Source organism: Capricornis sumatraensis, chromosome 2 (genome assembly GCF_032405125.1).
Source record: "Capricornis sumatraensis isolate serow.1 chromosome 2, serow.2, whole genome shotgun sequence".
Lineage (NCBI taxonomy): Eukaryota > Metazoa > Chordata > Mammalia > Artiodactyla > Bovidae > Capricornis > Capricornis sumatraensis.
This window is the reverse complement of record NC_091070.1, coordinates 66,845,700-66,872,186: the sequence shown is the minus strand read 5'-3', so window position 1 is coordinate 66,872,186 and position 26,487 is coordinate 66,845,700. Positions and strand designations below refer to the sequence as shown.

Below are 26,487 nucleotides of genomic sequence, written 5' to 3'. Positions count from 1 at the left end.
AGGCAGTGGAACAGACAGGCTGTGGATCTCAGAGGAGCAAGGATAGCTTGCTCCTGGAAGGCAGACCAGGGAACTTGATGGGAGGCATCTCTGGGTGGCAGGCTGTCAGGATACAGGCTGGAGCCATTGACCTTCCAGTGCAACACTTCATGGGACAGTCCTGACATGGCTAAAACTGAGCAGAAGATAAAAAAGCCTGTCTCCCTCACCTTCCAGATTCCCCTCCACTCTGCACATGCGAGGAAAGAGTCAGACCCGAGGCAAGTGGCATCTTCCCAGGGTGCCTACTTTTGTCATTTGCATAACCTGTCACGTTCTCTCCCCCCGGCAGATAATTTTGCCATCAATATAATGGTATCACTTTATTATTAGTCAGTTGCCCTGTGTAAATCACCTTTTTTTTTAACCCCAGGTACACTGGATTAATCATAATCCTTGGTCTATAGCCCCCTTTCTTCACTGATCCATGCATGGTCCATCCTTGTGTTTATTTATGTTTAACTGTTTATTTCAAAATAATATAAGAAACTGTCATGAACACTCAGTGCTAGAACCAAAATATGGACTCCTGCCACCTCTACCTGTGTGCTCCTCCTTCATCCTGCCCCGCTTCTTGCCACCCACTACCCTCCACAGTTGTGGTTGCTTTCTTTTTTATTTGCTCTCCAAGGCTGATGAAGTGTAATACCCACTACCAAGCTTACTCATCAGGACCACAACCCAGTGCTTCTGATGTCTAACTGGCTGGATGTGATCATGCTTAGAAGAGCCCCAGTCTCAGTGGATGACGGGTTCACAGCATCGTGGCTGCAGTCACTAATGCAATGAAGTTGCAATGAAGTCAGATTCCCCACAAATATAGTTCCCATTGTTTAAAATTTTTATCCAAGCCAGGGTTTCTCAGCCTTGGCAATACTGACATTTGGGGCTGGCTCATTGTTGTAAAGGGCTGTCCTATCCATTGGTGGATGTTCAGTGGTATACCTGGCCTCCACCTGCTATAGACGTCAGTAGCACCCAAGCCCCTCTCCCCCACACCCCCAACTACCCTAGTTGTGACAGTCAAAGTAAAAAATGTCCCCTGAAGGAGGAGGCAAAATCACTAGCTATGGAAAACCACCAACCTAAGCAAATATTTGGCAATATTCAGTTCAACAAATTCGGCAGGTAAAATGTCCTTCCCTAAAAGAAAAGACATACACATTTGTGCTGTAAAGCCTTGCTTTGAAAAGTGTGTGTGGTCATGAACCAGAAGCATGAACACCTGGGAGCTCATTAGAAATGCAGATGCTCGGGCCCCTCCCCAGACCCTACTGAGTCAAGATCTGCATTTTAACAAGATCCCCAGGTGTTTTGTGTGCAATGAAGTGTGAGGAGGAACACTGCTGCAGAGATTACGCAAACTGCACCCTGTGAATAAAGTGGGCTCCAATGCAATGTTTCCCAACTAGGGAAGTTACTGCCATTTGAGGGGACAATTCGTTGTTCTATTGGGTTGTCCCCTGCTTTGCAGGACATCCCTGCCCCGTCCCCATTAAATGCACACACGGAGCTCGGTCTCCTAGGTGATCAGTTACCCTCACCCTCCAGATGCCCTCTGGGGACCAGAACTACCCCGTGGTACAAACCCCCCGAGTGGAATGTTTCTTGAAGTATGGACAGTTTGTCCAACAGGAGGCTGCCTCAGTCTGCAGATGAATCCAGGAGGCAAGGAAAGGGAGAAGTTCAAACATCACGACTCTCCACCACAGCCCCAGCTGGGGGAGGGTACCAGCTGCCAAGCACTGGCCGGGAGAAGCCACTCCAACCAATGGGAACACGTCAGAGCTGAGGGTGGAGGGAGGAGCTGGAGGAGGGGAAGCAGGGGAGACACAGGAGCCCTCTGGGAGAGACAGAGCTGCAACTGCAGCCCAACCAGTCAGACCAGCTGGGGCAGTCCCTCCTGGTCCTGGCAGCCTCGGCAACCTAGTCGGGATAGAGCAAATAAATGACAACAGTTTGGCATCCGAGAGCTGTGTCTGAGGTGAGGAAGGGAATGCATCCAGGTAGGCGAGGTGCTCATTCTGTGCTCTGTGCTGCCCTCTTCTCACCTGGGATGGAGGAGAGGGCTCTTCAGGCCCTTCCCAGAGCCGGCTGGAATACATAGTTCCATAGCTGGGAAACCCGAGAGCTCCATGGAAGAGCTCCATGGAAGATCTCCAGCTTCTAGACTACAGCTGGACACCTGCCCTAAACAGGAGCCGAGAGGGCTGGGTTTGCCCTCCAACCTTGCCATTTGCCAGGCATAGGGGGCGGGGGCATCCATAGCCAGGTCTCCACCTCACCTCTAAGCTCCTACCTTTGTAACACCCAGCGCACTCTCTGTTGCCTAGGATGACACGTTAGCTATGCTGTTCCTTCTGCCTTGAAGTCACTTCCTCTTCTTCCAGTATCTTTTACTCATTTTCCAGGACCCCTCTTCTGACTTCCCCTTCTGTCAGCTCCCAGGAGGGGAAGGAGCTGCATTCTCTTTTGAGTTCCCCTAACTCCAGGCTCATAAGCTGCCATATTATAGAAGTTTTTTTTAAGCACAGGACTTATGCAATTTTTCATATTTATATGAAAATGTGTCCATACCTGTCAAGTATGGCACCTGACATGAAATACTTAGGCAGTGTTTGTTGCATGAATGAAGGACATCCCAGAGGGTTTGGTCACCAAGGTCATGTCCTCGTGCTCATGCTGAGTCGCTCAGAAGTGTCCCACTCTTTGCAACCCCATGGACTGTAGCCTACCAGGCTTTTCTGACCATGGAATTCTCCAGGCAAGAATACTGGAGTGGGTACCCATTCCCTTCTCCTGGGGATCTTCTCAACCCAAGGATCGAAGCTGGGTCTCCTGCATTTCAGGCAGGTTCTTTACCATCTGAGCCATGTTCACTTCCATCAGTCTGGGAATTCAGTGAAGAGCCAGAACCGTGACACCCCACATCATGGTTCTCTTTTAAAAAATATTTATGTTATTATTATTTTTGGCTGCATTGGGGTTTAGTTGCAGCATTCAGGATCTTCCACTGTGGCCAGTGGGCTTCTCTTGAGTTGAGGCACACGGGCTCAGTAGTGGTAGTGCATGCACTTAGTTGCCCCGCAGTAGATGGGATCTTAATTCCCCTACCAGGGATCAAACTCATGTGCCCTGCATTGGAAGGCAGACTCTCAACCACTGGACCACCAGGGAAGCCCCACCTCGTGGCTTTTACACCCCACTGAGGGTCACGCTGTAGAACGCAGAGCCTTTGACTGCTTAGAGGAGCCAGCTGGTCCAATTTCTTTGTTTGCAGTTGAGGAAGAAACTGTCTCCCACAGATGGGAGGGCTGAGCCTCTTTCACACCTGTCTGTGAGGCATCGTCTTCCCCATGACAGCCACCATAAGTAATACGTATCCAGGGTCTATCTGTCCCAGACACAAGGCTCTCAGTTGGTAGAAGCCAGCCTCTCAAATACCACAGCTCCCCTGGTGAAGTTACAAGGACCACAGCTGGCAGATGTCCCTGGGTCACTCTTCTTGGAATGCTCACCGCCTTCTCTAACTCCTTACGAAGGGTCTGGATGGAAAATCAGAAACAAGATCAGATTGATCTACTCTTGTCTTTAGCTGTTAGGAGATGATGTTTTTCTAACTCTGCCTGTTTCTGGATTCTTTCTCCCTCCTTCAGTTTGGGAACCTGTGTTGAAAGAAAGACATAGGAACTTCCCAGAGGCAACATGTCCTGAAGACCTCCATGGAGAAAGGAAGTTTGTATGGTTCTGATCCAGCTCAAGAGCTTAGGGTTCTCATCACTGGCATGTTCAAGCCCAGGAGTGAGCCTGGGACTCTGAAATGTGAAGAATTTCCCTAGTGTTGCTCTAGAAGTGGCCCAAGTTCAGGTTTTCCACTGGCTCTCAGTCTCAGAATTGACTTAAGAAAGAAACAATGGTGACCAGTCCTGTGAGGACCCACCCTTCCAGGCAATGATCAGAAAAGGACAGCCTTTAGAGGAGCAGGAGGAGGTGGGAGCAGAGGTCAAATAACTTGTCACATCACTTAATTCTCTGAATCATCTCCTATCTAACCATGGCTGGCTTTTACTGTGCAATCCAAATATTTCCATGCTTGGCTCCCACATTCAGCCAAACTAAGTTGTTTCCAATCATCTTATCCTGTCCCAGCCTGGTGGCCTCTGACCTCTGGTCATTTCTTGGAAAAGCATCACATAACCCAGATCCACAGAATGTCTCCCACAGCTGGGCCCCTCAGAATGTCAGAAGCAAACTTTCCAGTCTGCACCACGCCCCAGGAGGCAACAACTGAGAAAGGGAGTGAGGAAGCCTCCTAGGTGGATAAGTAATGGGAGGTGGGGTACCCATGCCCTACACACTCCATCCTCCTGTCAGTTTTCCCACACTGGTTGGCTCTGCCAAGAGCCATCCCAGTTGTTGTCCACCTAGCATGGCATCTCTACCGCCTTGAATAAGGACGGACCAGTATGAAATTCATTTTTCAGGTCTCAATGCTATGGAGCCACCTGAACATGAATAATGAAAATTCCACTGGCTCTTCCTTAGGATCTCTAGACCCAAGGTAACGGTTAATACATACATTGCTTTGGATGAATTAGAGAAAGGAGGTCCCTCTGGGCATATTCTTTTTAAAGTGCCTACTCTGAGTGAATGAAGCAGAAAAAAGCTTCTCCATTTGTGCCTCTGGCCAGGCACTCTTGGGCATAGCATAATTTGGACAATTATATATGAGGGCCTGACTCAACCTCCCTTTCAAAGCCTCCCCCAGGTCATCTGAGTGTTTCCCAGAGATCTGGCACTCAGCAACCTGTCCATTCCCCACTGTCACCATCCAGTATTTGCCATGCTTTTCCCTTCCTGCTCTAGCTCCCTGGTTGAAGGCCTCTACCTCTGAGACCACTGGAGGATATTTCCCCTCTGCTGGAGCCTGCAACAAGGGTGCTGATGTGGCACTAGCATGGGGTCCAGGAATGGCCTCCCAGTGCTCTCAGAATGGCCAGAAATTGAGATGTTGGAGCTGGGTTGTGCCCTTGGCAATTGGGCCTGAAGACAGTGCTGCTGGAGGCCAGCATTACACAGTATCAGTTTCTACAGCCTCTGCCTATCAGTCCTTTCTCTACAAAGCCAGGGTCCTTGGGGCCAGGTCAAGAAGGCTCACTGCCCAAGATAGATATCAAGTGGCCCTTCCCATTCCAGTTCTCCCCAAGCCTATGGTTCCACCATTCTTCTTCCTCAGAAACAAAAAAAACTGCCTGCCAGGCACCCCATCCTCTTTTTTTTCTTCAAATATCCAATATGTTGGAATAAGTGGAGGTTCCCACTCTTCATGATACTAGTTTCCTCCCCAAGAATTTGGCACCCAGAAGCTGAAGTTAATTAAACATAAACTTGGGTTGAAAGAATTCAACATAAATTAAGGTTGAATTCCTTAATTTAGAACTGAGGTTTGTGGCACCCAGAGCACCGGTCTAGAAGTAGGACGCTGGCAGCATTCAGATCCTGTTCTGTTCTTCCTATAATGGGTGACTCTCATTGCCACTTACTTCCTTGAGGTTGGCTCACCTCCTGTATAAACTGAGTACAATAATGAATATTTGGCAACTCTAAATTATCCAAGACCTTCCTGTAGGGTAAAACTCTGGTACTCTGGTCGGGCTAATTCCAGATCAAAACAGCCTGCTTTTGCACTTCTTATTGATGACAAACTTGTATCTTACCTGGTATCTTAATGGCCCTGCCATATGAATGCTTCTGTTCTTAGCTTGTGATCCATTCTGACCTTTTGGCTCTTTTCTGTTGATACCAGTTGATAACTGATATCTTTTTGTTCAGTATGTGTATTTTTTGCATTCATCAGTGTGGAAATTCAGGGTCAGGCAATTTCCAGTGATTTGAGAAGACCCATGAAAAGTAGGGTAGTTCTTCCGAAAAGCAGAAGTAGAGTCCAGAAAGTTTTCATGGAATTGGAGAGAAACCCACCTCCTAGGAGAGTTCCCTAATACCTTGTCACAACAGCCACTGTGAGATGCAACTAGGTAGCAGCCAGTAGCTGCCAGCCCTGGGGTTAATGCCTCTTCTCACCCTTCCTCCTGGCAACACAAAGATGGTTTGGATTATTATGGCTCCTCCTCATTGGTTCTTCTACCTCAGGACAACTCATCACTGGTAAATACAAGATGCAACCACTGCCCTGATTGGCTGATCTGTTGCTGGGGTAAAGGGCAGCATGGTGATGCTGCTTTGCCAGATGTGGTTTCCTTCAGGTCCTGAACACACACACCCTCATTCAGCCTCTCTTGACCTTCCTCGCATCCTCAGAAAGTCCCTCTCTCCTCCTGTGGTTGCACAGTAAACAAGCAGTTTGTCCAGGGATCCCTGGAGACCCAGGGATTTTCAACTTTGCAGTGTTTAGCCTGCTAAAGTAGGGTTTTGTATAATTCAAGAAGGCAAAATTGGGGAAAATCAGCCTTTGACAATCAAGAACACACACATCCCCCCATGACCAAGCAAGAGCTCATAGATTTTCTGACAACAAAACTAAACTACCACTGATGCAGATAGGTATGGCTTTGCATGTAAATGGGTGAAAAATGAGAGGCTTGCTAGTCCCCAACTCTTACCAGTTGCCACTGAACCTGAAATTCCATCATTAAGATTTATTCTGCTATGAATTTTCTTTCCCTGGGACCTACTGTTAGAGTACAAAGAGCCAAAATCTCTTCTGAAAGATGTGTGAAAAGGCTTCTTTATGGTCAAATAAGTCTAGAGATGCCAACATATTTTAGTGTCCCCTGTGGTAGGCAGAATAACGGTCCCCAAAGATGAGTATGTCCTAATCCATGGAACCTGTGAATATGTCACCTTATGTGGCAAAAGAAACTAGGCAGATGTGACTAAAGGTTAGGACCTTGAGACAGAAAGGTCATCCTGGATAATATGAATGGGTCTGTTATAATTACATGAGTCCTTCAAAGCAGAGAGATTTTCCTGACTGTGATCAGAAAAAGAGATGTGGTGACAGATACTGGGTCCAGGAGAGTGATGCTGCTGGCTTTGAAGGTGGAGGAAAGGGGCCACAAGCTAGGGAATACTGGCGAATGTCTCTAAAAACAAGAAAACAGGAAACAAATTCTCCTGAAGGGCCTCCAGAAACACAGTCCTGCCAACACCTTGTTTAGTGTGAGACTTGAGTCAAATTTCTGACTTACCAAATTGTAAGGTAATAAATTTGTGATGTTTTAAGTTGCTAAGTTTATGGAAGCTTGTTAGAGAACATTAGAAGACAGAATATACTCCCTCCCTCAGAGATTCATGAGTGTGCATTAGCTATTAAGGGCTCTAGTGAATCTTTCAGGACGGCTGTGCAGCTGCTGCTGCTGCTAAGTTGCTTCAGTCGTGTCCGACTCCGTGCAACCCCATAGACGGCACCAGGCTCCCCTGTCCCTGGGATTCTCCAAGCAAGAACACTGGAGTGGGTTGCCATTTCCTTCTCCAGTGCGTGAAAGTGAAAAGTGAAAGTGAGGATGCTCAGTCGTCTCCGACTCTTCAGCTAGGCTTGTTCAAAAACGCTGCTCCCCAGCCACATCTGAACTTACCATGGTTTCTTCCTCAAGAAATCAGAACTGGGACTAAAGAATGTCAGTAAAGGCTGGTCTGCTGAAGGGGAAAAGAGGCAAAACCTCCGGAGCTGTAGCATAGCTGCATTTTCTGCCTGGGACTACAGCAGAGAAGCAAGGCGGTGTCATTACCACATTACAGATGAGTTAAAACTTAAGGTCAGAGAGAATATGTCGCTTGCCTAAGGTTGCACATTTGGTACGATTTCTACAGAATTAGAATCTAGTTTTCTTCAATTCAAGTGCGGGGCAGGAAACAGCTGGGTCGGAGCTGCCTAAGAACTCTGGACACTTGTGACACTCGGGGCAGACAGCAGGAGGTGATCATAACCTGGCCAGCCAGTCCAGAAATCAGGTCAAGCGCAAGCACTCAGAGATATCTCACTATGCTCATTATATCAGAGAATTCTGATGCTTAAAATGTTCCTCGCTTGGCTCAAAGATTAGCTCTAGAGCCTGGACGCAGAAAGCACCTGTTGAGAATTTACACCTCCTGAATTTACACCCGCTAAGCCTGCGGCACCTGGACAGCCACAGTCCCCGGAAACTACCACTCCCACTATGCACCGCGACAGCGTTGACTAAACCCGGGATAAACTACAAGTCCCAGGGTTCCTTGGGGAGGAGCGGAGGGGCGTAGCACGTTGTCCGCGCGGGACCGTTAAATTTGAAACTTGGCGGCTGGGTGTGAGAGCTTGGGGTGGCTGGTTCGTGAGGGAATTAGGTGCGTGCTTTTTCGGGGATCACCCTCCGGTCGCTTCAGTGCCTCGAAGGGCAGGTTGCAGAAGGAGGCCCAGGCGGTCTGAGGCTCTGAAGAAAGGCCCGCGGGAGGACGAAGCCCTAAGCCGGGAATGCAGGATGGCGGCGATGCAGAAGCAAAGGGGTGCTCCGAGGTAGGTACCGGAGAAGGGCGGCCGGGAGCTGGGCCTGCGAGCTCCTAGGGTGCCTGGCAGTGACAGAGGCTCCGCTGAGAGCAGTCCAGGAGAAGAGCAGGCCCGACCGAATCGTCCTCCCTGCTGGAATTGGACGTGAGGAGTGGAGGTGAAGGCACAGGGTTAGCACTGACCTCAGTGCGCTGAGGGCGCGTGAGAATCCTGCTGCATCCAGCTGCAAAGCCAAGGAGGCTGTGGGACCCCGGGGGTCCAAAGGGCTTGGAATTTGTGGTCTGTGTTTGTGTCTCAGCCCAGCCATTCGCTAACTCTGTGACTTTGGATACGTCTTTAAATGGAAGATGCTGCTGTTAACGCTACCTACCATTCCGAGTTCTGGGAGAATTCAGGGTATTTGTAAAGTAACTGCCTCCAAATAAGTGCTTAGCACATGGTAGGTGCTGTCTTTAAGTTAGTAGCATAGTTAGAAATCTAAAAAGCCCTTTTCTGCATGCTTGCTGCTCTTCCTTATTTATCCATATATAAGCTCTTCTGTGGAGAAGGCAATGGCACCCCACTCCAGTATTCTGGCCTGGAAAATCCCATGGATGGAGGAGCCTGGTGGGCTGCCGTCCGTGGGGTCGCTAAGAGTCGGACACGACTGCTTCACTTTCACGTTTCACTTTCATGGAGAAGGAAATGGCAACCCACTCCACTGTTCTTGCCTGGAGAATCCCAGGGACGGAGGAGCCTGGTGGGCTGCCGTCTGTGGGGTCGCACAGAGTCGGACACGACTGAAGCGACTTAGCAGCAGCAGCAAGCTCTTCTGGATTGAAATTCTGTGTGCGTTTTCATTAGGGGGTACACGGTATTTATGGGCTTCCTAGGTGTCGCAGTGGTAAAGAATCTGCCTGCCAATACAAGAGACACAAGAGAGACTCGGTTCGATTCCTGGGTTGGGAAGATCCCCTGAAGCAATAAATGGCAGCTCCAGTATTCTTGCCTGGAAAATTCCATGGACGAGGAGCCTGGTAGGCTACACACCATAGGGTCACAGAGAATCAGACACCACTGAGCACTACCACAACCACACAGTACTTAGATAAATGTCATTTTACGAGCTCTTTAATTCATGCAAAAGATATATATACTTTTTTTATTTTATATTGGAGTATAGCCAATTAACACTGTTGTAATAGTTTCAGGTGAACAGCAAAAGGACTCAGCCATACATGTATCCATTCTCCCCTAAACTCCCCTCCTATCCAGAGTGCCACCTAACATTAAGCAGAGTTCCCTGTGCAATAGGATAGGACCTTATTGGTTATCCATTTTAAATATAGTGATGTCATGCGAGATATATTTATTAACCACTTACAAAGTACTAGGTGTAACAAAAACACAAAAATCCCTATCCTTATGAAGCTTAAGTTCTGGGTGGAGTGAGGGTAGGGAAAACACGATAAATAATCCAAAAGGTAGACAGTGGTTGGTACAAAACAAACAAAACTGGGGAGGAGGACGGTTGGTGCAATTTTTGATAGTTTTGAACAGAGGGCCTCACTGAAAAGGTGTCATTTAGGTCAAGACTGGAAGGAAACTCAAGAGTTAGTCATGCATTGATCTGGGGGGAAGTACAAAGGCTGGAGGGTGAGAGTTGGGGGAGGCAAGGGCACTGGCTGAGTAATTGGAGCAGAATGAACCAGAGAATAAAAGGAAATGAAGTAAAAAAGGTGAAGATGCAGGCATTGTAAGGACTTGGCTTTTACTCTGTAGTTGAAAGTTATTGGAGGGTTTTGAGCAAAAGAAAGACATGATCTGACATGGGTTTAAACAGGATCACTTTGGCTGCAGTATCGAAAAGACTAAAGGTAGAAAAGGATGGAAGCAGAGAGACCAGTTTAGACGTTATTGAAATAGTCCTGGCAGGAGAAGATGGTGGCTTGAGCCAGGCTGAAAACAGTGGAGATGCTGAGAAGAAGGTTCATTTCTGGATACGTTCTAGAGGTGGAACCAACAGGACTTGCTGGATGACTGGGGGATGTGAGAGGGGTGTCTAGGTTGGCATTAAGATTTTTTACTTGAGAGCTGGATAAATGAAATTGCCGTTTGTTTGAGATGAGGGAAGAAGCAGGTCTTTGAGGAGGCAAGAGGAGGAGAAGGGAGGGAGGAAGCAATCCCAGCTCAATTTTGGACATTTAACAGATATTTTAATTGCTATTTTAAGAGAAGAAATCTAGAAACCTCAATAAATATTTCTTCACTGCTTACTACTGTTAGATCCTGTGTTAGATTATGAGAATAGAAAAATAAATGACATGGCCCTTACATTTACACAAAATAGTTAAAAAGATAAGAGTAGTTACAACTTACATTATTAATCACTTACAGTTTGTTTTCCTGAAGGGAGTTTTTAGCTCTCGTCTAGACTGAGGTCACACAAAACTTTTACTTTATTTTTGAAGAATAGTGCCTGTCTGTCTCTGTTTTAAACACAGAAATAGCATCTCTTAGCCAGAAGTAAGCTTCTCTTCGAGGATTGTAGAGCTCTGAAGTTCAGAGTATATACCCTTTGTGGTGATTACCTCCAAAAAGCTTTTGCGGATTCCCCCCATAGAATTGACATAATTGGAGGAGGCATTTATGACCAGTAAACTGTATTTTTGTCTGCTTCTACTCTGGGCTACCTATATACATAAACTTCAGTTTTAAGTAATCAGTTGAAACATGGGGTTAGTATGGTAAACACTTTGCTAATTTTAAGTTAAACAAGGTGATGCATTCAGTGATAGGTATCAATCTGACTTTTGTCTACTTTGCCAAATTTATAATATTTTTTTCCCTTCTTTCTTCCTGTCATAAACTTTCTTCTTAGGATATTGCTCACAATACTGTAGCCATGTTCTCTCTTCCATTAGGTAATACTGCAGCCTTGAACTTGGAAACAGATAGAAGGTTAGGAGTATAACATTAATAACACTACTAATGTGCCAGCCCACTGTATTTAACCCAGAGATCATGAATTATCACTTTTCTGAAAACATTTACAATAATCCCATGTTGTAACAATTCAGTGTTAGTATGAGATTTACTTTTGTTTCTCTCTCCACAGTGAAGTCATGTCCTTGGAGGGAGATGAATGGGAGCTGAGTAAAGAAAATGTCCAACCTTTAAGGCAGGGGCGGATCATGACCACACTTCAGGGAGCACTGGCGCAGCAAGAATCTGCCTGTAACACTACTCTTCAGCAACAAAAACGGTGTGTAGAATGGCTGGGGCTCCGCCAGTCGTCCCCAGCTGTGGTAGTTAATGTGGGCGTGGACCCATGCAGGATGGCATAAGGAGTACTAAACTACTCTTCAAAAATTGGTAAAATTGGTAGTCTGAGAATCTGTTCCTCTCCTGCATTCTTATCACACAACAGCTATCTAAAGATCCCCTCGAGTGCACTTAAGAACAAGAGCTATAGGATTTCATTTCACTGTGGAGCAGCCAAACTCTTGTATCAACAGGAATATTTCTTATACAGGGGGAACTGATAAGTAAAGCAAGTATCATATTATAGTATTTACCAAAAGAATTATGTCATTTTGAATCCTGAAACAAAATTAACTCTTTGAGACTAATCAATTAATGAAATTGCTTCTTTGTGTTCTGAATACTGAGGGACAGTGCATCTGTTTATCCTTTGTCTGTACTCAATTATTAATGTTCTAGGAACATATTTTTGAGAATGTATGCAAAAGAAATAGTGGTCTCCAAAGAAAATGTAAGCCTTGGAGAAACTGAATTTAAGGAACTCAGGGTGATGAAAAGCTGAAAAATACCGCTCTATTGTTCAATATAGTGAACAGTAAAACTTGCTCTCCTTTGACAAATGTTTTGATAAATACACTGCTTTTCAAAAAGGTAAACTAAAGTATTGGTTTCTACCTGCAGTTTCGTGACCAAAAAATTCTTGTATTATCAGAAAATTATCATAACTTTGATCTAATGTAATGAATACCCTTGATCATCTCTTTGAATCTTTAAAAGCACTGGATTTTATGGTTTTGTTTCACAGATGGTGTTCTATTATTAAATCTTTTTGATGACATTCTGCGACATTGTACTAGTTTTTCCACTTCACTAACTATTCTTCCTTTTTGCTTGTTGGCTTCCTACTTGATTTTACCTAAGTTTCTGTTCTTTGCCCTCTGTTCTCATTCCATATTCAGATTTTCCAGCATTATTTAACTACTGTCTACATCTCTTACTTGCTTTCTAAATGTCTTTTTATCTACCTATAACATATGATGAGATAAATATTTCACTAGTGTATTAAATACTGAATCTTTTCTCATGTAGGACCTTCCTTTTTCTACTCCATTTTGATTAATGGTATGAATTAATCTGAATGATCTTACCTCACTGCTCTCTCATACTCATTGATTTAGTCGATTGCTAGGGATTGGTGATTTTTTTTTTAAAGATCTATTTTTTATTATTTTAAACTTTTGACTGTGCTGGGTCTTCGTGGCTGTGTGCAGGCTTTCTGTAGTTGTGGTGAGCAGGGAGTACTTTTTGTTGCAGTGCGCAGGCTTCTCACTGAGGTGGCTTCTCTTGTTGAGCACAAGCTCTAGGCCATAGGCTTTAATAATTGTGATTCTCGGTCTCAGTAGTTGTGGCACACAGGCTTAGTTGCTGCAAGGCATGTAGGATCTTCCCAGAGCAGGGATCGAACTTGTGTCCCCTGCGTTGGCAAGCAGATTCTTACCAGGAAAGCCCCTAATATTTTTAAGTATAATTTGCATGCAGTGAAAGGCTCAGATTTTTAAATATGGTTAGGTGATTTCGATACACATTTCAAGACAGAACATTTTTATTTCCTCCGAAGGTTCTCTCCTGCACCTTCCCAATCAATCTTCCCCTCCTCCATGAAGAAACCAGTGATCACATTTTTATCACCGTAGGTTAGTTTTGTTTATTTTACTATTTTATATAAATGGAATCATATAGTACTTTCAATATGTTTTTTAGGCATTTTCACGTTGCATGTATTAGTAGATTGTTCCTTTTTTTATTTTAACTGAGTAGTATTCCATTTGTTTATCCCTTTATCAATTATGGACAAATGGATTCTTTCCAGTTATGTGTTTTGTGGGTAAAGCTGCTATTTACATTCTGAATAAGACTTTTTGTGGACATAGATTGTCATTTCTCTTGGAATAACATTGCTAGGTCAGAGAATAAGTGTTTGTTTTCCAAAAAGGTTGTAACATGTTACACTCCTATCAGAAACATATTAGAATCAATTTGCTCCAGATCCATTCCCATATTTAGTGTGATGTTGTTGTTGTTGTTGTTGTTTCATTTTAGCCATTCTGGTGGATGTATAATAGTATCTCATGATGGTTATACTTCCCATCTCCCAAGTGACTACTGAAGTGAGCACTTATTTACTTGTTTATTGGCCATTTATATATCTTCTTTTGTGATGCATTTGTTCAGATATTTTGCCTTATTTTACAATTGGAAGATCCCCTGGAAGAGGGCATGGCGACCCACTCCAGTATTCTTGCCTGAAGAATCCCCATGGACAGAGGAGCCTGGTGGGCTACAGTTCATGGGGTCGCAAAGAGTTGGACATGACTGAGCATCTAAGCATAGGATTGCAAGTGTTCTTTATGTAGTCTGTATACAAGTCCCTTATCAAATATATGTGTTAAAATATTTTCTCCCAGTTCATGGCTATCTATTTTCTTGGTGGTACTTTTTGACAAGCCGAAGTGTTTAATTTTGGTGTCTGATTAACTAGTGTTTTTCTTTTAGTACCTTTTGTGTCTCCTCTAGGAAATCTTTGCCTGCCTGAAAGGTCCTTTTTTTTGAAAAAAAGGAAAAAATCCTGTAGTTTTTTTTTTTTTTCTAGTAGCTATGTTTTAGCTTTTATGTTTAAGTCTGTGATTCATCTTAAATTTATCCTTGTGCATGGTATGAGGTTAGAATAAAAGGTCTTATGCCTCCGTCTCTACCTTCGTATGCCTATCTAGTTGTTCTGCCTTCATTTGTCGAAGAGAGTTTTTTGTCTTTCCCCATTAAATTGCTTTGGGGCTTTTGTCAAAAATCATTTGGTTGTGTATGTGTGGATCATTTCTGGACTCTATGCTGTTCCATTGATCTAACTGTTTACCTTTTCATCAGGTTGTATGAAAGACAACTTGTATGTTGTCTTGATTAGCTTTATATAATAAGACTTGAAGTCAGGTAGAATTCAAAATTCTTTTAGCTATTATTTGTCCTTTGCTTTTCCAAACTTTAAAATCATTGTGTCAGTTTCTAGAAAAGAGACTGCTAGGATTTGAATTGGATTGCATTGAATCCATAGATAAATTTGGAGGTTTGCTGGTTTTTATCAGTCTTGTCTTGAATTTTATTTTTCATTTATTTCATTATCTCATACTTAAATCACCATTTTAGTCACACAATTGTGGCCCCTTTTCTGATTTCTCCTGTTATTATACTGCTGTTATCAAACAGGGTTCTTGGATTCTTTAATCAGTAGAAATTGATAAGAGTCCAGACAAGACATTCAAGCAAGGCTTTACTGGGACTAGAGCTGCAGGGATCAAAAACAAGTAACAGGTTCCCTTGCTTGCTTCCTGAACGTGGGGCCAGCTTGTTCCCTAAAGGGAGTGAGGGTAGGGGCAGGTCCAAGGTTTGGGCTGGAGGGGTGGCTTGGGTGATCTGCCCACCCCCTTGCTTTTGCTGTACACAGGGATCATACTGCAGTACCCTGCTTTTGCTCTGGACACCTTAGAAGTAGCAGTTGGGTTTTTGGTCTTTTTATATCTTGTTCAAAATTTGTTCCAACTGCTCATGTACACAGTTATTTTTTACTCCCTTATAGTTTCTTTATATTCTGTTGCTCCAGGAAACATTTGTCCAGGTGCAAGCACTGTCGCCAAGGGTCCCAGGTCTCAGCCTTTTTCAGTGTTACCTGATTAATCTTTTTGAAATCTTTACTTAGCATATTCAAGATACTCTCCAACTGAAGAACCACTACTGGCTGAACAGCCAGAATCCAAGCTCTTAAAATTTGCATTTAAAGCATTCTCTTACCTCTCCAGATATCTCCATTTATTCCCAATACTGACTTTATGTTATAGCTGGATAAGCTCTCCGACTTTGACAGCTTTATTCAATACTGATTTCCCTCTCTCTTGTAAAACTCTTTTTTTCTTTGAAATCTTATGTTTCCTTCAAAGTCCCACCTTCTACGACTGCTTCTATAACACCTCCTTTTGACATTATAAAGCCTTTACTATCAATTCTTGACAGTTGTAATATACTGCTCTGTATTGTTAATTTTTCATTTATGTACTGTCTTTCTTATTAGAGTTTAAGAGTCTTTTGTGTCAGGGACTATTCTTATTCTTTATGTTAAACATAACCCCTTATACAGTTATTATTGATACATTGTTTATTTAAATTGTGGTTTATTACATAATACTTCCCCTCTATTCTGACTGGTCAATCTTTAACTTCATCTTAGCCCTCTGCCTTTGTAAGCACTTTAAAAAGTCATATTTCACACTTTCTCTGAAACATTCCTCCAATTTTTATATGGTCTAATTCTTCTTTGACTAGTGTTATCCATGGAATTTTTCTTTAAGAGTCTTATTTCTGGATATATATTTATGTGTGTGTGTGTGTATTTAGCTTCTTCAGTACTATCATATGCATAGAAAAGTAATGGGTGTCATTTATTGAGTACTTAACTACTTACTTTGTCTAAATACTTTACACTTAAGACTAATCAACCTAATAAGATAGATCATATTATTATTCCCATTTTACAGATGAGGTAACTGAAAGCAGAGTTTAAATAGCTTTTCTAATGCCACTCAGTTAGTGATTAGTGGAGCTGCACTGGAACCTTGGGAGTCTTGTTCCAGAGCTTTAAATGCTGTGTAGTAGTACTTTTCTATAAGTTGTTGAAATTTCTCTATAAGTTGAAATTTCTCTAATTTCTTCATATTTTGTCTCTCCAGTTATGTTATCAAACAGAATCCTGATTATTTCTATTCTTTTTCTTTCTGTTTAACAAGCTCTCAAATTCCAGTACAGTTATCTAGATTGATATTAAATACTTAATAATGAATAAAAATAAAGGTGACACTCATTCATTTGGCTGTTATCACTATTGCCTATGCTAACACTTTCTGTTTAAATTTCAGGGCATTTGAATCTGAAATTCGATTTTATGCTGGAAATGACCCTCTGGATGTTTGGGATAGGTGAGTCATTTTTATTTAACAGGGCAATAGAAACTTAATAGATGGAGTTCTTATAGCTATGCCTCTCAAACTGAGTTGTGTGAAGCAGTGTGTTAGAGTAGAGAGTAGTGTTTTTGAGACACAAAGAAGCAGAATAATTATAGTGTATCTTCCTGAGGTGTGACTGTGAGCTATACCCATCTGCCACCATCCTCATTTTTTCCCACAGGTACATGTTAGCAATATTTAGAAAAGTTTGAGAGATACAGGTTTAGGACATGTCACTGAAAACCTCTAAATAAACATTGTCAACATATTAGATATTTCTGCTTTGAAAAGTCCAGAATGGATCTTGGAACAAGACATGTTAAACTTGAAAAATAATTCATTTCCTCTCTTCCTATTCAGATATATTAACTGGACAGAGCAAAACTATCCTCAGGGCGGGAAGGAAAGCAATATGTCAACGTTATTAGAAAGAGCTGTAGAAGCGCTACAAGGAGAAAAACGATATTATAATGATCCCCGATTTCTTAGTCTCTGGCTTAAGCTGGTAAGTCTGAAGTGCCATCTGAGTTTATTAAATTAAGAGATTTTTCTCAATAGGTATCTTATACATTCAAAAACTGAGCTGTTCAGTAGATACTAAACATTCCATAAATACACAAAATTGTTTCCATCTAGAGATGCATTTTACAAGAATTCTTTTAACCCATTAAAAGTGACCATAAGGCCTGTATATCTCTCTGTAGGAATGGGTTATTTATCGGTTTTAATCATCATTAGGCCGTGCAGCTGTACTCGGGGAGGACATATAGGAACCAGCACATGGTGGTAGTACAATTGTTTGGGAAAATCTTTTGTAGGTGATTCTGCTGTTCCTTTCTTCCATTTTGTGAATCATCACCATAAAAAACAGTGTTGTTTATATTTTATCTCTTTCATTTTTTTTTCATTTAGTATGTTGCTATAATTAAAACTATTGACCTGACCACTTTGTACTGTCTTACTTGACATGTAGTTCTTTTAAGAACACTTTTGAGGATTTTTTATGAAAACATCTTTATAAAAATGATGACCAGAGTTTCTTAGACATTAACTCTTCTCTTTTATCCTAAAAGAGATTAGAGAAAAGCAACTGGGGACTTGGTGGTGGTCCAGTGGTTAAGAATCTATCCTCCAATGCAGGGGACACAGTTTCAGTCCCTGGTTGGAGAACTAAGATCCCACATGCCATGGGGCAACAAACCCCACAAACGACAACTACTGAGCCTGCACACCACAACTAGAGAGAAGCCCACACATCTCAAAAAAAGATCACCTGATGCAGCCAAAACTAAATAAATAAGTAATTTTTTTTTTTAAAGAAAAAAGGCAAGTGGTAAATATTTAGAACAGAATTTTAGGTGATAGAATTAGATATTGGATAAAAACTTTAAATAAAATATATAAAAAATTAAAAATAAGTAGTCAAGTAATTCTAAATAATAGACTATTTTCAACAATCATTGTAATATGATAAAATACCAACACTGGAAACTAATAAGTTTTCTGGCTAAAATATACCTCTATATTTATGGCTAAAATATAATAAAATAATTGTTAATATCGTTAAATGAATCTTGAAGACATAATTATCTTGATTTCTGCAGGTCATTTGACATATCTTGGCATCCTTATGTAAGCTGGTGACATTACCTTAGGGTTAGTAGTTATGGGAATTGATAAGAAAGGATGGCACACAAAGAATGCTAACCAGATTTGTTAGTGAGGCTGTGGCTCCTGATGGTGTGCTAATAATAGATTTTGTTGTTCTTTCTATTTTATATAATATACTTATATGTGACTTACTAGAAGATTGAAGTAAATAAACCTCTAAAGCGACATTTAATCCCAGATTTCTATGATTATAGTTAGTTGAAGCTATTAAAAGTAGTAATTGGAATAATTTCTCTGTTCACTTGTGTTAACTCCATGTTTGTAGTGAAGAGTAATGATTATCATAGAGTAAAAAGCATAATCTAATCCAGTGCTCCTGAAAGAATGATCTGTAGACTGTTCAAGGTAAATAAAAAATTGAGAGTAAGCGTTTAGAAATTTTATTGACAATTTGATGTTGTGCATCTATATGCATCATTTTTCTTATAACTTCTATTTTTATTGTCTTTTTTAAAAATATCAGTCAACAATGCAATGGAAACTTTTAAACACACACGCCTAAAATTGTCCCCTTCACTACAGGTAATTGGAGAGACACTGGTCTAGGTAACCCTCAAATTCAACATTTAAAAAAAAAACCCTCAAATTCAAATTATTAGCCCTAGAGTGATCAGCAGTAATCTAAACTTTGTACCTGGGAAACAAGGTGCATATTAAATTATTTTGCTTTCTTTCTTAGTCAAAAGGAGTAAAGATGGGCTCCTCACACTACTCTTTTGCTTTGCAGAAAGTTTTCTCCAGTCCTTTTTATAAAGGATAACTAAAATCTAGCTAAGGAAAAATTTGTTCTTAGAAAATATCCACTATTTTTAGTTAAAAGTTTAAAATGGTTTTAATTTGGCTTTTTAAGAGTTACCGGAAAGATATGTTTAACTTTTGAATTGATTAATCTAACCATCTTATCCTTTTATATATTTCTTAAGTGATCTTATTCAGCACTCTGGAATAACCCAAACTGTATTCACTGCCCCATGCTGCACCACAGCTGTTCAGAAAACCATTATTGAAGTGCAATCAATTTTAAACTTTATTTATGTAGTAATAGATATCAAGGACTTGCTCTTACAGTGATAAACATTGAGAATTATTACTTTGCTTGAAATATCATCACGTGTGGAAAAACATCTCTAATTTGAATAAGCAGAAAAACTCCATTACTGAATTACTATGAAATTAAACTATAAGATACTAATGGATTTTGTTAAAGATATAAATGGAACATTTCATTTTTTTCTACTAGACCATGGGTAGGGACTAGAATGTAGTAGAGAGCAATGTTTTCTGCCTTTGTGGAACTTACTTAATTGAGGAAGACAGATGGTAAGCAATTGTAAGTGTAATAGAAGAGAAAGAGGGAGAGTGTTGAGATGTATGGTAAAACATACAAGGTGGACTAAACCAAGGCTTAAACAATCAGGAACAGAAAGATATGAATGAAAATACATGTAGTAAATGAATAGGAGAACATGTTATCCTCTGCAGTAGTAAAAGAACTCTTAATGAGAACACTGAAATGTTATTTTTATATGAAAGTAGAAACTTTTAAAAATAAATATTAACTATGAAATTATATTTGGAAATAACTACTAACATTTAAAATTTGTATAACCATCTTAGAAAGCAATTTACTTTTTAACATAGTTCCACTTATAGGAATTTATCTTAAGGGAATAATGTAAAATGTGAAAGGCAATATGCTTAAAGGTATTCATTACACAATTATTTACAATTGGGAAAAAGTAGAAGTGCTTTGTCCAAAAAATAAGGGAATAGTTAAACGATGAAAGATCTACTAGCTGGAACATTGTTCACCCATTCAAACATATTAATTAAGTAGCAGCATGGAAAAATGAATGATGCACAGTTAAATGGAATAAAAATATTTAAGTATGATTAAAACTATGAAATGACAAAAATCTTTTTATCCCATGGAAAAATGATACATGTTCCTTTTTTTTCCTCAAGAGAAAAATAAAGACTGAAAAATTATATCAAACTTGTTAGTGGTGTGGGATTTTTACCGATCCCTTCCCTTTCCCTTTTTGCTGCTAGAATTATCTGTATTGTGGCTGGTCTTAATAAGGTCTCTTTTAAAATACAGATTTGACCATGTCATTTCTTTGCTTATAGCTCTCCTACCCCAACACATACAACATTGACTATCAGGTATATTTACAATTGATGAGCTTGACTTTCAAGCCCGGTCACACCTTTTTTCCCCAAACTTCTGTCTAGCCTACACCTCCACAATCTTAGTCTTCAGTGTCTTTGCTTATGCTTTTTTCTCTGCCTAGAGTGCACTTCATTTCCCACTCTTTACCTTATATAAGTTTATTTCTCCTTAAGGGCCACACTCAAATGTCATGTATTCTTGAAAGCTTTCTTCCCCATTTTTTTTTCTTACAAATTAATTCCTTACTTTTGTCAGGTAAGGGATTAGTGTAAATGTGTTTTAGGTCCTCCCAATATATTCCTTATAATCTTGTGTTATAATAGATAATATTTTTTTCAGTGCAGAAACTACATATTGTATCTCCAGTGACTGGCACATAACAGACAATATGTGAAGAAAAATTGGTTAACTGCTAATGTTTTTAATTTGTTACAGGGGCATTTTTGCAATGAACCTTTGGATATGTACAGTTATTTACATAGCCAAGGAATTGGCATTTCACTTGCTCAGTTTTATATCTCATGGGCTGAAGAATATGAAGCTAGAGAAAACTTTAAGAAAGCAGATCTGATATTTCAGGAAGGTATTGAACAGAAGGCTGAACCACTGGAAAGACTGCAGTCCCAGCACAGGTAAACTTCCTCTCTGGAGCTTTTCTTAACTCTTTAATAGGTACAGAAAGTTGTTTTGCATCTGAATAAAGTGCTCTCTGTGGATTGGCAAGTTAATTTCATTACTATTCAGTTTTTTAAAAGACATACTTTAAGTATTTTCTATTTAACATACAGTAAAATCTAGTCTTTGATGTACAGAAACATGTAACCATTATCATCATTAAGATATATTTGAATTATTTCATCACTCCATAGAATTCCCACATTCTATCCCTTTGTGGTCAACACCTATTCACAGTCCCAACCTCTAGCAACCACTGATCTATTCTCCAGCCCTATAGTTTAGACTTTTCCATAATGTCATGTCAGTGGAATCATATAGTATATAGTCTTTTAATTTGGGCTGCTTTCATTTAGCATAATGCATTTGAGTTGTAAGAGTTCTTTATTCTGAATACAAATCTTTTGTCAGATGAGTGATTTGTAAACCTTTTCTCCCAGCTTAATTCTAGAAGTGACTTTTGCAGTACAGAAGTTTTTAATTTTGAAGAAGTTTAATTTATCAATTATTTCTTAAATGGGTTGTGCTTTTGGTATATCTAAGAATTCCATCTAGCTGAAGGTCACAGATTTTTCTCCTGTGTTTTTAGCCTGAAGTGTTATAGTTTTTGTTTTTAAATTTGTGATCCATTTTGAATTAATTTTTGTAGAAGGTATTAAGGTTCTTTTTTTTTGCCTATGAGCCTTATTTATTCATGTGCCTTTTGTTGAAAAGTTTTTCTCCATTGAAGTACCTTTGCATTTTTGTCAAAAATCAGGTGATCATATTTGTGTAGGTTTATTTCTGTTACTCTGTTTTCTCTTTTGATCTTAATGTCTATCACTGGTATATATTACCCTTATCTAGATTGCTGAAGAGTAATAGTAAGTCTGGAAATCAGTTAATTGTTCTTTTTAACTCTTCTAGTTCATTTGACGTTCTGTATAAATTCTAGAATTAGCTTTCTAGGATTTTGATTAGTATTATGCATGAACAAGATGTATTTCTCCATTTATTTAGATCTTTTATTTCTTTGAATAAACTTTGGTAGTTTTTATCTTTCAAGGACTTGGTCCACTTCATCTAAGTGATGAGTTAATAGGCATAGAGTTGTTCATAGTATTCCTTTATTATCTTTTTAATGTCTATAGGTTAGGTAGTGACCTTCCTTCTTTGTTTTTTCATATTGATAATCCTGATATTTGGTCCTCTAGTTTATCAAATTCTATTGATCTTTTTAGGAAATCAGCTTTTGCTTCCATTGATTTTTAAATCTTAATTGATACTCTGTTCCTAATTTTATTAATTTCTGCTCTTTATTATTTCCTTCTTTGTGCTTACTTTGGGTTTAACTTGCCCCTTTTCTAATTTAAGGTGACACTTAGAGCACTGTTTTCTAGAGCTTTTTTTTCTAATATAAAAGATTTCTGTCTAAGCACTGCTTTAGCTGTATCCCACAGATTTTGATAATAATACTATATTTTCATTTTCATTCAGTTCAAAATATCCTCTAATTTTCCTTATGTCTTCCTGTTGATCCGTGGGATATATAGAAGTGTATTATTAGGAAGTGTTTGCAGATTTTTCAGGTATCTCCCTGCTACTGATTTCTAGTTTAATTCCATTATGTTTAGAAAACATAATTTGTATGGTTTCAAGTTTTTCTAATTTATTAAAGTTCATTTTATGGCCCAGAATATGTGAATGTTTTGTGTACACCTGAAAAATGTGTTTTCTGCTGTTTTGGAATAAAATATTTTATAAATGTCACTTTTAGGTCAAGTAGATTGGTAGTCAGTTCTGGTCTTCTGTATCCTTGCTGACTTTCTGTTTACTTATTCTGTCAGTTACTGAGAGAGGAATCTTGAAGTCTCTTTTATTGTGGTTTTTTTGTGGGATTTTCTTTTTCATTTTTTTGCCACATAGCTTGTGGGATCTTTGTTCCCCTTCCAAGAACTGAACCTGGGCCTTCGGAGAGTTCAGAGTCCTAACCACTGGACCACCAGGGTATTCCCTCTTTTATTGTGAATTTATCTCTTCTTTGAGCTCCTATCAGCCTTGCTACATATATTTTGAAGTTCTATTAAGTATATACACATTTAGAATTGATCCCTTTATCATTATATAATGTTCATCTTTATCCCTGATCATACTTTTTCTGACGTCAGCTTGATCTGATATTAATATAGCCAGTCCAGCTTTCTTTAGTTTTCATGATACATCTTTTCCTTTCTTTACTTTTTTTCCCAATAGTTTTAAAGGTATGCAACCATATCCACAATCTAATTTTAAACATTTTTAACACCGCAAAATGAATTCCATACTTATTATTATTCCACAGAACTGGAAAAGGTCAGTTTTCATTCCAATCCCAAAGAAAGGCAATGCCAAAGAATGTTCAGACTATCACACAATTGCACTCATCTCACATGCTAACAAAGTAATACTCAAATTTCTCCAAGCTAGGCTTCAACAGTATGTGAACTGAGAACTTCCAGATGTTCTAGCTGGATTTAGAAAAGGCAGAGGAACCAGAGATCAAATTGCCAACATCTGTTGGATCATAGAAAAAGCAAGAGAATTCCAGAAAAACATCTACTTATGCTTCATTGTGCTAAAGCCTTTTGACTCTGGATCACAACAAACTGGAAAATTCTGAAAGAGATGGGAATACCAGATCACCTTACCTGCCTCCTGAGAAATCTGAATGCAGGTCAAAAAGCAACAGTTAGAACCAGACATGGAACAACAGACTGGTTCCAAATTGGGAAAGGAGTATGTCAAGGCTGTATATTGTCACCCTGCTTATTTAACTTATATGCAGAGTACATCAGGCTGGATGAAGCACAGGCTGGAATCAAGATTGCCAGGAGAAATAGCAATAACCTCAAATATGCAGATGACACAACCCTCATGGCAGAAAGTGAAGAAGAACTAAAGAGGCTCTTGATGAAAGTGAAAGAGGAGAGTGAAAAAGCTGGCTTAAAACTCAACATTCAGAAAACTAAGATCGTGGCACCCAGTCCCATCACTTCATGGCAAATAGATGAGGAAACCATGGAAACAGTGACAGACTTTATTTTCTTGGGCTCCAGAATCACTGCAGATGCTGACTGCAGCCGTGAAATTAGAAGACACTTGCTCCAAAGAAAAGCTATGACCAACCTAGACAGTATATTAAAAAGCAGAGACATTACTTTGCCAACAAAGATCCATATAGTCAAAGCTATGGTTTTTCCAGTAGTCATGAATGGATGTGAGAGTTGGACTATAAAGAAAGCTGAGGATTGAAGAACTGATGCTCTTGAACTGTGGTGTTGGAGAAGACTCTTGAAAGTCCCTTGGACTGCAAAGAGATCAAACCAGTCAATCCTAAAGGAGACCAGTCCTGAATATTAATTGGAAAAACTGATACTGAAGTTCCAATACTGGGGCCACCTGATACAAAGAAATGACTCGTTGGAAAAGACCTGATGCTGGGAAAGATTGAAGGCAGGTGAAGGGGATGACAGCAGATGAAATGGTTGGATGGCATCACCAACTCGATGGACATGAGTTTGAGCATGCTTCCAGAGTTGGTGATGGACAGGGAAGCCTGGCCTGGTACAGTCCATGGGGTTCCAAAGAGTCAGATACAACTGAGCAACTGAACTGAGCTGATTAGCAGTGACTCTCCATTCTCCCTCTCAATCCAGTTCCAGGCAACCATTAATCTCCTTCTCTCTCTGGATTTCCCTATTCTGGACATTGCACATAAATGGAATCCTACATTATGTGGTCTTCTGTGACTGGCTTCTTTCACTTAGCATGTTTTCAAGGTTCATTATAGATGAACATAGTTGTGGCATATATCAGTATTTCATTTTTATTGCCGAGTAATATGTCATTCTATAGATATAGTGCATGATTTATCCATTCATCAGTTATTGGGCATTAGATTGTTTTCAATTTTTGGCAATTATGAAATAATGCTGCTACAAACATTCATATTACAGGATTTTGTGTGGATTTCCTTTTATTAACAAAGGGGTTTCTTTTTATTGAAGGGTAGTTGATGTACAGTGCTGTAGAAGTTAAAGGTACACAATGTAGTAATCCGCAATGTTTAAAGGTTATACTCCGGGTGGTGCTAGTGGTAAAGAACCCACCTGCCATTGCAGTAGGCATAAGAAATGTGGATTTGATCCCTAGATAAGAAAGATCCTGCATGGCAACCACCAAAGTATTCTTGCCTGGAGAATCCAATTGGCAGAGGAGCCTGGCTGGCCACAGTCCATAGGGTCACAGAGTTGGGCACAACTGAAGTGACTTACTTAGTAAGTGATTTACTGTGCGTACACACTCCATCTATAGTTATTATAAAATATCAACTATATTCCCTGTGTTGTACAATATGTCCTCGTAGCTTAGTTTATACCTAATAGTTTGTACCTTCCTATCCCCTACCCCTATTTTGCCTCTCCCCACTAGTAACCACTAGTTTGTTCTCTATATCTGTAAGTTTCTTTTTTGTTTATTCACTAGTTTGTTATATTTCTTAGATTCCACGTTTAAGTAATATTATGCAGTATTTGTCTCTTTGTCTGACTTATTTCACTTAACATAATCCCCTCCAAGTCCATCCATGTTGTTCCAAATGGCAAAATTTCATTCTTTTTTATGACTGAATATTATTCTACTATATATTTATACCACATCTTGTTTTTCCATTCATTTGTTGGTGACACTTAGGTTGCTTCCATATCTTGGCAGTTGTAAATAATGCTGCTCTGAACACTGGGGTGCATGTATCTTTTCATATTAGTGTTTTTGTTTTTTTCAGATATATACCCAGGAATGGAATTGCTGGGTCATATGATAGTTCTGTTTTTAGTTTTTTGAGAAACCTCTATGATCCTTTCCACACTGGCTGCAGCAATTTACATTCCCACTAACACTGTACAAGGATTCTCTTTTCTCCACATTCTCGATAACATTTGTGATTTGTGATGTGTTCTTTCTGATAATCGTCATTCTGACAGGTGTGAGGCGATACCTCATAGTGGTTTTGACTTGCATTTCCCTGAAGATTATTGATGTCAAACATCTTTTCGTGTGCCTTTTAGCTCTCTGCCTTTCCTCTTTGGAAAAAGTCTGTTAAGGTCTTCTCTCCATTTTTAAAT

At 40.1% G+C, this 26,487-nt stretch overlaps 1 protein-coding gene across 1 annotated transcript in view; it reads left to right on the top strand.

Moving 5' to 3' along the window:
- The first annotated feature begins 8,504 nt into the window (after window positions 1-8,504).
- Window positions 8,505-26,487, top strand: part of BUB1B (BUB1 mitotic checkpoint serine/threonine kinase B) — a 50,374-nt gene continuing 32,391 nt past the window's right edge. Inside the window, exons 1-5 of the mRNA XM_068965762.1 lie at window positions 8,505-8,548; window positions 11,637-11,783; window positions 16,741-16,800; window positions 17,188-17,332; window positions 21,107-21,303. Coding sequence (XP_068821863.1) covers window positions 8,514-8,548; window positions 11,637-11,783; window positions 16,741-16,800; window positions 17,188-17,332; window positions 21,107-21,303 — 584 coding nt within the window. The 5' untranslated portion in view covers window positions 8,505-8,513. The remainder of the gene's footprint in view (window positions 8,549-11,636; window positions 11,784-16,740; window positions 16,801-17,187; window positions 17,333-21,106; window positions 21,304-26,487) is intronic.